The following is an 11,276-nucleotide window of genomic DNA, read 5'->3' on the forward strand; positions in this document are numbered from 1 at the left end:
TTTCAAAAAGAACCTGCATTTTGCTGGGCCTTGCTGGATCCGGGGAGGTTGTCGTTATTTTCTCCCCAATTTGTGGGAAATCAAAGTTCCTCTGGTACCAGGGTCAGAGTAAAATAAAAATGTCAAAGTGGGTGGGTACAGGGTTTAGGATGAGCTATTGCAGGTGTGCGGGGACGAGAGTCGAGCTTGTCTGAGCGGGCAAGCCCTCACACACACACACCCCCACACACACACCATTGCTTTTTCGCGCAGTGCTGCGGTCAGCCAGCTACGCCGCCAAGCCTGGGCTGCGAGGGAAGGGGCGGGCTTCGGCGAAGAATGCTGGGTCCCCGAGATGCCCTAGCTGCAGCCAGCCAAGGTAGAACCTCTATGTCCACAGATAGACAGCGGGACCTGCGCGCGGGGGGCGGGGGGGGGGGGCAGAAGAATGTGACCCTCAGTGATCACGCCTATTGGCCTCGATCTGTCCTGGTCTCCGCGGCTGCGTGGGCACCTGGGCTCCTGGGCTCCTGCTCAGACCAGACCCTGGGCGCGCGGGCCAGGGCTAAGCCAGGACCTGGCGCAGGGGAGGGCGGAACGGGCCCCTGCAGCCAGCTTGTGCCTAGGCGGCAAGTGACACTGGGAGCTACACGCCCACTTCCCGCCTCTAGGGGGGCACTGTGTGGATGTTTGGTTCAGGTTCGCTCTTTTGCCTCCAGAGAAAACAAAGGTGGTTTTTGCCGTTTTCCCAAACATCCAAGGCGGGAGGGCTGGGGTAGGGGCGGGAAGGATGTTATGCTCCACCTGTGCGCCTAGGTCGCCAGAAGCTCTAAGGAGCCTGCAGAACTCGACACCAAGGCAAGCTGGCTTCCAAAAAGGCTTGCGCAAAACTGGGCTGAATGGTGTCCTTATTTATTTATTTTTATTTAAATCTTCTTTAAAATCGGTTACCGCGCTCGGCACGGCTCACCATTTATAAACCGAACTGAAGACTGGGAGCCATTACCCATTTATTATTCGGGCAAAACCAAAACCTCAGCCCCGAAACAATTTGGCTTAAAATATTCACATCTTGAAGACAAATATATCTTTAAGGGTGCATTTGTTTCCAGTGTTGCAGCCTGAGAATCGATGTCAGACTTTTTGTTTTTGTTTTTGTTTTAATGGGTAATAACTGGAGTTCCCTAATGCACGCGGCGTCTCCCTTGGTTCTGGGCTCTCCGAGCTCCCAAGCCCTGCCCCCGCCGCCACCTCAGGTCTCACCACCGCTATCTCCTTAACGCTCTTTCCACCACCTGACCCAGCCGTACGGACAGCCTAGTCTCGATTCGCCCCTAAACTTACGGGATGCAGGACTCCCCTGTGACACCCTCCTCCCCAGGGGGCTGTGATGGGAGTGGGGAGTGCTTGGGGAGGATGGAGAGCAAAGCCAGAAGCCGGTCCAAGCCTGCCGAGCTCTCAGAGAAGGAAAGGGAACAACGACGCACGTTTCGCAATCAAAATGCATCCTTTCTACGCTTCGAAAATGAAACCTAAAATCCCAGCAGCTGTTTTACTGGTTGAAGAGACTACATACAACAGCCCTGTCTGACCTCCCTGCATTCTCTAGGCCGACTCCTCTTGCAGTCCCCAAAAGTTACCGCAACTTTAAAGGACTCACGCCGAGGAGACCAGGGGCTGCCGGGGGCTGCCGGGGGCTGGGTAAGGCCTCCTGGACTCCTCGAAAGCAGCTCGCACGGGAGGGGCCGGATGCGGGGCGCCAACAACGCAGATGGGGCGGGTTCGGGTGGGGGACTTCAAAGAGAAAGTGCCGGGATCGAACACTGAGGCAGAAGGGACCGACCCCAGAGAGCTGAACTGAAGTGTGGGAGCTGGAGGCGGTCGGGCGGGCGGGGTCGGTAGAGGTGCAGGGGCGGTCAGTACTGGCTTCAGCCACCGCCTTTTCCCCCCCTGAGGGAGCTGCTCCGCTCCCGGGAGGAGTCTTCGCACTCCCTGGACTTCCTGTCTGAGACGACGAGGATCCCCCTAGGGGATTCCTGGGGAAGGCGCTATCTTCCCGGCGCTCACCAGGCGCGGAGAGCCCACCTCCTGCCCCACCTCGCCAACCCCGGTCGCACACACTCTCAAATCTCCAGTGTGAGGCCGGGGCTCTCCCAAGGGACCTTTGCCACCACGCATCAAACTTTTTTCTCTCCCCAAGTGCGAGAACCCCCACTTCCCCCCTTCCACACTCCCCCCCCTCCTTCTCTCCCATTCCGTCTCTCTCTGGGTTTCTCTCTGTCTCTCTCTCTGTCTCGCTTTAGCCTGAGAGTCCTACTCCTCCCGGTGCAAAGCCTCCGGCCTCAAGCTCGGGGGTGCGCCGTTCGCGGTACCCTTGGCCCCCAGCTCGCCGCCGGGCAGCCCCGAGAAACACCTCGGTAGCCCCTCGGCCCGGTCCCGGCTCCCTATTGGCCCCCGGTCCCCTCCCCCCCACACGGCCCCCTCCCCCTTCCGCGGCCCAGAGTGGCGTCAGCACGCCTCCCAGGCGTGGGGTTTAAATGCCCACTAGCGGGAGCACCGGCGCTTCTGTCCCGGAGCAGCGTCCGGGTTGAAATTGCCGGGTGGGAGGGGAGCCTGCGAGCGAGCGGGATCCCGAGCCGCGGAGCGCGCTGCCCACCGCTCCGCCCGCAGATGACTCGGGAGCTCGAGCCCAAGCGCCGCCCATGCAGCATCCCTGCGCTCCACCGACCGAGAGTTGATGATAAAATACTTAGCCGTCTCCGCTGCGGGGAGCCATGAGCTGTCTGGATGTTATGTACCAAGTCTATGGTCCTCCCCAGCCTTACTTTGCAGCCGCCTACACCCCCTACCACCAGGTACGTGTCTCCCCCGGGCCGGGACCTCGGAGACGGGTGGCGCGCCCCCCGCTGCCTGGAGCACCGCCTGTACCCCGAGGTCCGGGACGCCTCCGCACAGGTCCGGGGCGTCCTACCAGCGGCGGGAGCCTCGGGGATGCGGCGATTGCCGGCGCTGCCACACGGTCGCTTGAGCTAACCCTTTAGCGTGTCCACTTGCGCTCCCGGGAAAGCAGCTAAGCCCTGTTAATGCGTGCCCCGTCCTTCCGGGGAACAATCAGACAAGGTTCGTGTGAGCTGAATTGCCTCCTTAGAGTCTGTCGGACTCCAGATTCTTCGGTGCGGGGTAAGGGGAGCTGCGATCAACGCTCACGCAGGGAAAACCAAACTTTGGTATCAAAGGTGAGAGTGACAAGAGAACAAAAGTAAAGACCTGCCTGTGCCTCTTTCTGTCTGAAATGCAAAGATCTGGCCACTCATCCCTGCAAGCTTATCTAAGGAGTAACTTTATTCCGTTTAAATTCTCAAGGGATCAGGCCAATTAATTCCGGGACCAGAGAATTCGTTACAAAGAGAACTGCGCAAAAGCATGGGTTTTATCATCTTTGCTCTGCAAAGTTCTGGGGATTATTATTGGGGTGCAGTTGACCTGGCAGAGGAGGGCTTCAAAGATAATATTCTTTTCGCTTTTCTTGAGGCTGAGTAGCTGCATCAGGCTGTCCTGCTCTCCACAGGACAGTGGTTACCTGTAAGAAGACCACTTAACCCCAATTGGGCAAACTCTTGAAGTTTCCTTTAATTATTCCATTTTCTCTCTTCTCCGAGCTGAGTCTGGGCGACGAGTTTTTCTTCCCATTTCCTCAGCTAGTGTGGTAAAAACTGAGGACCGTAGTCCAGTAAAAGAGTAAGTTCACACACCCAGGAGGCCGTAGGGGTCCCAAGCAGATTTCAAAGTGAGGGCTTGGACCCCTGCTTCAGAGAGACAGAAGTACATCCGGACCCCCAGTCCAAGTTTTTGCCCATTTTGCTTGCAAATTCGGAACGTCTATTCGAAAATTTCCTGCTGAATTAATGATGGAAGGAGTAGGTTTTGCTTTTTGCTTTTTTCCTTCTACCTCCCCCCTTTTTAAACTTTCCATCCAGGGAGTTTGTTTAGTCTCACAATATTCATTTGGGGAATCCTCAGAGTCCCTCATTATAAGCCAAGCGGGAATGTGGTGAAAGTGGTGATATTGCTAAATAACTACAGTCTTTTGGCTTCAGTGTCTGAGATGGTTCCTTCCCAGGCTGTGACTATTGCAAAGAGGAGAGGTGGGTTGATTTTCTGTCTGCTTGGTCCTTTCTCCCCCCTGGGCCTGGGCCAATAATCTCTTCCATTAAGATCTCCGTTCATCTTTGTATGATCAGCCCGCTTTGAGGCCATCTCTCCCTGCATAAATGCTTTAACACTGCATTCAGTCCATTGCTCACTTCTAAGAAAATATTTCAGCAACCACACTTGGTTTTTAAAATCGCTACCAGACAGCCATAATTCACTCAACCTCACAGCCAAGATCTTCTTCTCTCCCTTTTATTACTTGTTTCCCCAATGTGCATAGAGATGGTGAAAGCAGAAGTGCTCAGGTTTTTCCTCACTCAAAAGAAGACCTCTTTAAAAACTGAGCTAGACTCTTGCGTGGACATTTTATGGGTGACCAAACAAATATCAACTTGCATTTATTTAAATGATTCATGTCAGGATGTCATTCCACGTTTTACCCCACATGATTCCTTCCCAAATAGAACTACCTCATACCTCTTCGCAGTTCTTCATTCACATTCCTGGCTGTGCTGCACAGAGTGGATTTTGGTGTTTTTGTGCTCTATCACAACGATGCTTAAAGTCTTGCATCTTGTGCATCTACCTTGGATTCTTAAGCAGGGGACAATCAGGCCCGAACTGGAATTGGATGCCCTTCACCCTTGGAGCCTGATTTTAAAAATACATCTGCCCTGAGCCTGGCTCTGCGGTCAAACTCCGCCTATATCCTGGCTGCTTAGGCATCTTCTGGGACCTTTACCCTGACACCTTCAGAGAGCTTTCCGTGTGGTCTAGCGGCGATTCTGGGGAGACAGAGACACCAAGAAAGGCAGTCTGCCTGTCAAGAAGCTCGCACAAGTTACTGAGCACAGGGGCTTATGCATGAATGTCAGTTTTCCCCTGGATACCTTAGGGATCTGACCCCAATTTGCCATCTCTTTTGAAGCTGACTCCTCTATTCTTTCTCTCTTTGAGCAGAAACTAGCCTATTACTCCAAAATGCAGGAAGCCCAAGAGTGCAACGCCAGCCCCAGCAACAGCAGCGGCAGCTCCTCCTTTTCCAGCCAAACTCCAGCCAGCATAAAAGAGGAAGAAGGCAGCCCAGAGAAAGAGCGCCCACCAGAGGCAGAGTACATCAACTCCCGCTGCGTCCTCTTCACCTATTTCCAGGGAGACATCAGCTCCGTGGTGGATGAGCACTTCAGCAGAGCCCTGAGCCAGCCTAGCAGCTATTCCCCAAGCTGTACAAGCAGCAAAGCACCCAGGAGCTCGGGGCCCTGGCGGGGTGAGTAAAGGGCCCGCTTCTAGGGGCAAATAGAGAGCCCTCTCAGCCTGGGGCCCAGCCACAGAGGCTCGAGGGAAGGCAGCTGAAGGAATCCTAGGTGTCAGAGGAGTTGAGGATGGGCATGTGGGGAGAGTAAGTAAAAGGAAGGAAGAAAGACCTCTCCTTGCAGAGGCAGAGCAGAGTAGAGCAGCGACCTAGAAAAACCACCAGCCTTGGAATTGGGAGTCCTGGGTTTCGTGCTGGCTCCACCAACTTCCTAGCAACATGACCTTGGGCAAGTCTCTTAACCTCTTTGAGGTCAATCTATTTACTGGTCTCTAAAATTAGAATGATACCTGCCCTCCTAACTATCCCTGGAGATGGCTGTTCAGCAAACAGAAAACTGTGTGTAAATGTGCTGCGGAAATGTGAGGTTTCCAACACTCTCCCCAGCCCTGAGGGAGATCTGCATCTACAACAACTTACAGGGCACTTGTAAGTTCCTGAAAATTTGCCCAGAGAAAAAAGTCTTAGACCCCACTGTCAGCAAAACCTGCTGAAGAATGTCTCCTAAACCGTCCGTATGCTTTTTGCCAGGTTTGAATTCCTTAGGAAATTTTGAAGCAGAAAATGTCTTTCAGAAAGAAAATTAAAGTACCAAAGAAATAAAAATTTAGGTACAGCTGAAACATCTCTAAGGATTTTCGCCAAACACACCCCCCTCTTTATTCTACCCTTCTCACAAAGCACTGCTTTCTCTAGCCTGGGACAATGATTTATTGGACAAGTCAACTAAATCTCCCTTCCATTCTGAAATCTCAATCTCCTTTAACTTCCAGGACAAGGAAACAAACTTTCTCACTAAACTTAATTCTTGATGTGTACCGAGCTGAGAAACGAAGACTTTGCTGTAAAAAGGAACACAAGTATTACATTTTATGGGGAAATGACAACCCCCACTCTCCCTTTTTTTCTTAAGAGTGTTTGACAGTTGGTGCAAGCCTTGCCTAGATAAGATCCCAAATCATGAGTTTTGAACACAGAACATTCTTTTTATTCTCCAGTTGCCTAAATATTTTTAACAGGAAGACAGTTCACCACTTAGAATGCATTTTTAATTTTTAATTCTTTAGAATGTTCTGCAGATGCCTTCCCCAGAGGAGATGCTCAGTACAGGTCCCTAGGATTAAATCTTTCTTTCCCTCCCCTTCCACTAAAGGCAACACATTTGACCTAAATGCTGTTCTCTTAAAAATGCCTCCAGGCACTAGGGGTCAACAGTGATACTGGCAATAATTATTATTATTCCTGGCGTCCACACTTTAACGAACAAATATTATTAATTAAAACGTAAAAGATCTGTCCCTTTGTGTCCCTCTGCAAATAATACAGCTGCCCTTTTAGTAAGTCTAGTTTACTCTTTTGCTTGAGTTCTTGGAAAAAAATATTTGAAAGAAGGTTTCTAGAAAGGAGGCTAATAATAGCAAGACTTCGAAATATGTCGATGGACTTCCAGTCTATCAGAGGCCCTGGAGGGGCACATTTTCTGGAGCTGGGGAGGGTGAAACGCGAGAGGGGGTAGTGAAATCTCTAGGCTGCCGACCAAGAGTGGGAAGAGGTATCTTTAGCTAGGGGAGAGAGAGGCTGCGGGTTGGGAATGGGAGGCCGTGTCTGCCCCGGAGCCGCCGAGGCAGCGCAGCCCGCAGTGGAGGAAGCTCCCAGCGCCCCAAAACTGGAACTGCAGAGGGGAATCTCACCGCTCTGCCTCCCCAGCCTGTTCTGGGGTTTCCGCACTGGAAACGCGTCTGCGAAATCCGAGGAAGCCGCCCTCCTTCCCAAAGAGTTTCTCCCATTTTGCGGTGCCTCGACCTCGAATTCGCAGGGTGCATCCGCCTCCGAAAGACGCCGCCCCCGTGGGCGGGCAGCGGGTCGGCTCCCGGCCGCGGCTCGCCCGCACTTTGCCCGCCTGGCGCGTTCAGCGCTCCCGCTTCCATCTACCTGCGGTGACGCGCTCCTCTCTTCCTTTCCTCCCCTCCGCCTCGCCTGCCTGCAGACGGCTCCTTCCCGATGAGCCAGCGCAGCTTCCCCGCCTCCTTCTGGAACAGCGCGTACCAGGCTCCGGTGCCCGCGCCGCTGGGCAGCCCGCTGGCCACCGCGCACTCGGAGTTGCCCTTCGCCGCCGCCGACCCCTACTCGCCTGCCGCGCTGCACGGCCACCTGCACCAGGGCGCGGCCGAGCCCTGGCACCACGCGCACCCGCACCACGCGCACCCGCACCACCCCTACGCCCTGGGCGGCGCCCTCGGCGCCCAGGCCGCCGCCTACCCGCGGCCCGCCGCCGTGCACGAGGTCTACGCGCCGCACTTCGACCCGCGCTACGGGCCGCTGCTGATGCCGGCAGCCTCGGGGCGCCCGGCCCGCCTCGCGCCCGCGCCGGCGCCCGCGCCCGGCAGCCCGCCCTGCGAGCTCTCCGCCAAGGGCGAGCCGACCGGCGCAGCGTGGGCCGCGCCCGGGGGACCCTTCGCGAGCCCCGCGGGGGACGTGGCCCAGGGTCTGGGACTCAGCGTGGACTCAGGTAAGCGGGAGAGGGACCTTGGCCTCCCCGGACCCCTCCTGCCCTGTGTCCGACCCTGGGTTGAGCCCCGGACCTCCCTTAGTTCTCCTTGGAGACCCCAGTGACCTTGTGGCCCAGGGGTGTGCATGGCAGGGTTGTGCTTCAGTAAACAGATGACCCAGTGTCATCGGTGTGGGCAGAATGAGAAAGTAGGCTTTTTCCCCCCCAAATTAAATTTAAATAAATAAATAAATAATAAATAAATTTGTTGGAAAGGTTCTATAGCTCTGCGCTGTTCAATCCTGTAGCCGCTAGCCACTTGAAAGGTGGCCAGGAGGAACTGGGATGTGCTTACGTGCCTGACACACACTGGATTTCAAAACTGTACCAAAAAAGAATGTGAAATTCATCTCACTGGTATTTTTATGTTGACTGCATGTTGAAATACTTTCGACACGTTGCATATTGAACATACTGGGTTAAATAAAATATATTGCGAAGATTCATTCTCACCTGGTTCTTTTTACTCTTTTTCAATGTGGCTGCTAGAAAATTTAGAATTATGCCTGTGGCCCCCATTGTGTTTTTATTGGACAGCGCTGATCTAGAGGACCTGCTCAGAGTGTAGTTCATAATCTTCTAAAGTTTGGGGGGTGGGTACTGTCTCCTGGTGACAGTTATAAGGAAAGGAAAATATGATTTTGTTATCAACTTAATCGCCAATTAAATAGGTGTCTTAAAATGTAAAACTTAAGGAGAATGTGCTCTTAATGACGATACTGAATTTCCGACTTAAGGAGTTGAATTTGAAAGGTACATTCAAATAAGGGTTTACTCTTCTGCTTGCTTTACTTTTAGGGCATAACCAAAAAAATGGTTATATTATAAATGCAATCATTGGCTTGTAGTCTTGCCCACTCGCCCTTCCTGCAGGTGAAGATTTGACATTTCTGTTTGCTTTGCTTTTACTTTCATTCATGCCCTTTAGATGAATTCTGTGACATTTGCAATAAAACTGTGGCGTTTGTCTTTCTCTTTCCTTAAATACCTGTGCCTTCCCGTCCCCAACCCCTTCTCTCTCCCTCTCTTGTTTTTCTTCTCCGTCTCTCTCTCTCTCTCTCTCTCTCTCTCTCTTGTTTTCTCTCTGTTTTCAGGTTTGCAGCCTCAGGACAAAAGCAAGGATCTGTACTGGTTTTAGACAGCCCACCTTCTTCCCTGTAGGTCTCTGCATAGCGCACTTGATGGCACTCAGCTGAAATCGAGTGGGTTTGTAACAGCTTCTGATCTTGGTTTGCAGCTCGTCGCTATTCCCTCTGTGGTGCATCCCTCCTGAGCTGATCTGCTGACCCAGGGTTTCCCCTTCCCTTTCCCTTCTGACCAGCCGTGGAGGCTCAGCATCTGTGCCTCTCACTTCATGGATGAGGACATGGGGGAAGGCAGAGACTTCAAACTTCTCCGTGTATTGGGAAAACCAAAACACACATCTACAGAAATATTGTCAAACCATAATTCCTTCTGTGGAAAGAGCAGATCCAAAGACTGAATTATGTTGAATGACTTTTGGGCACATCACTGGAAATATCTGCGGTGAGGTCACTTAGATGATACGATGTCATAAATTTTCCTGGAAAGAGGAGGAAAAAAAGAGACTTTTTGGTGTGAATATTTTTTATGCTGATGTGAATTATTTCATTAAGTAGTGTGGCCGTAGCACTACGGATGTCAGTATCCTCACATTTGAAATGTATTTGTATTTGCATCAAAGACTGTGGTAGAGAAGTAAAAGAGGCCAATTCCTTCTTCCTCACCTCATAGCCTCCAGTTCCCTTCCTGCCAGCTCCCTCGCTGCAATACCCACTCCAGACACAAAGACACACTTTTTTCCTTTGGACTGTGAACATGGAAGCCTCAGCCTAAATGTGAGTGGCAAGTGGCTTATCTGGAGCCACCTGCCCAAGTCTTACTGAAATGCAGCTGTTGTAGGACAACTGTTTAAAACTCCAGAAATACATCGACCAAGGTGGCACTTCCCAGTGTTTGGCACAACAATTGCAATTTCACTGGATATATTTTATATGTGTGTGTGTGTGTAGATATATATCATATTTTTTACGAGGAACGTTTTACGATGAAAGAAGAAACCCTTTTCTGCCTTCTCTCCCACAAATTCTGCCTCTCCTTCTATCCTCCTCTGGATGAAAAGAAGCAACAAGAGATCCCCAACTGTCTCTATGAAGAACTAGGAATCACCACAAGGGGAAGAAATGTCCATGGAGTCTCTAATACCTCGAATATTCCTCTCAGTCTCTATGGTCATGATTTGGGCACTTCAGTTTTGGGACAGGGGAAGGGGTCTGTGCGTGGGCAAAATTGAAGGTGATGAGGAAGAAGGAACAAACATTAAAGATGTCTCTTTACTACAAGGTAACTGTGTTATTTCATAAGAAGAAAATAAATGTCCTAGTCTTTCTCCAGTAGAATAAAATAATTTATAGTAGTACAATCTGATGTCAGTAAGTACCATTACTTTATATGTAGAGTGCTCTGTGTTTTTCCAAAGTGTTTGCCATTCTGTGAAAGCTGATAACTCTTTTCCACTTCCCATCAACCCTGGAGGTGAGAAGTTAGGTAGCCCACCTCTGTTTCACAAATGAGAAAATTGTGGCCCACGGAAGCCCAGGGCTTATCTGTCAGCATTCACTGGGTTAAAAGCAGAGATGGTGCTGAAAAGGCTACCTGTGCACCATTCAGTCAGGTACATTATTATTGTTACTTTGTAAATTCTAGACTCTTAAAACAGTATTCAGTTAAAAGGTGTTTTGGGAATATTGGTTATATTATATTTTAATAAGGTAGGCTACGAAACCAAACCTACCAGGAGGAAGAAAAAAAAAAGGAAAAGCGAGAGAGAGAGAGAGAGAGAGAGAGAGAGAGAGAGATTATTTAAGAAATTAGTGGTCTTTCTCTTAATTTTCTCTTGATGCCAAAGTTGCGTTCACTCACTTCATTCACTAAAATGCCCAAGGGAGAGATTTTGTGTTATGTTCCAATTGCCCTTGCAGACTCTGAAAACATAAAAAGATGAGTTCAAACACTGACCTCCATTGTAACGTGAGAAACAAATTTATCTTGGAGGATCATCTCAGGAGTTGGGGCGGTAAGGGACCCTACTCAGTGTACGGCTTAGGGGAGTTACCCAGCCCCTCTTTCCATCATTATGGTCATCACAAGAACCTATCACTGGTGTTGCTCATACAGAAGGTACTCTCTGGTCATGGTGCCCAGATGTGATAACACTCATAACAACTAATGCTGTTTCTCAGGCACCGGTCTGAGGGCTTTGCA

At 51.1% G+C, this 11,276-nt stretch overlaps 1 protein-coding gene across 5 annotated transcripts; it reads left to right on the forward strand.

The window, feature by feature from the left end:
- The first annotated feature begins 234 nt into the window (after window positions 1-234).
- Window positions 235-10,434, forward strand: VGLL2 (vestigial like family member 2). 5 transcript variants are annotated; one of them, XM_086707672.1, is made up of 4 exons: window positions 235-358; window positions 5,092-5,398; window positions 7,431-7,952; window positions 9,086-10,434. In XM_086707672.1, the coding sequence occupies exons 2-4, from the start codon at window positions 5,113-5,115 to the stop codon at window positions 9,127-9,129; spliced, it is 852 nt and encodes a 283-aa protein (XP_086563798.1). In that variant the 5' UTR covers window positions 235-358; window positions 5,092-5,112; the 3' UTR covers window positions 9,130-10,434. The 5 variants fall into 5 exon arrangements, with proteins under 5 accessions (XP_086563798.1, XP_025781633.1, XP_086563797.1 ...); XM_025925848.2 differs by lacking the exon at window positions 235-358 and adding an exon at window positions 2,532-2,834 and having other exon boundaries at window positions 9,229-10,434; XM_086707668.1 differs by lacking the exon at window positions 235-358 and adding an exon at window positions 2,841-3,215.
- The last annotated feature ends 842 nt before the right edge of the window (window positions 10,435-11,276 follow it).

This window comes from Puma concolor, chromosome B2 (assembly GCF_028749965.1).
Source record: "Puma concolor isolate L17-30 chromosome B2, mPumCon1.1.hap2, whole genome shotgun sequence".
Classification (NCBI taxonomy): Eukaryota; Metazoa; Chordata; class Mammalia; order Carnivora; family Felidae; genus Puma; species Puma concolor.

What these genes read in the sequence shown, in the direction of transcription:
- VGLL2 (XM_086707668.1), top strand. Translation starts at nt 3,063, where the DNA reads ATGCGTGCCCCGTCCTTCCGGGGAACAATCAGACAAGGTTCGTGTGAG. An exon ending in GAGCTCGGGGCCCTGGCGGG is followed by an intron (nt 5,399 to 7,430) that starts GTGAGTAAAGGG and finishes GCCTGCCTGCAG; the next exon opens with ACGGCTCCTTCCCGATGAGC. An exon ending in GGGACTCAGCGTGGACTCAG is followed by an intron (nt 7,953 to 9,085) that starts GTAAGCGGGAGA and finishes CTCTGTTTTCAG; the next exon opens with GTTTGCAGCCTCAGGACAAA.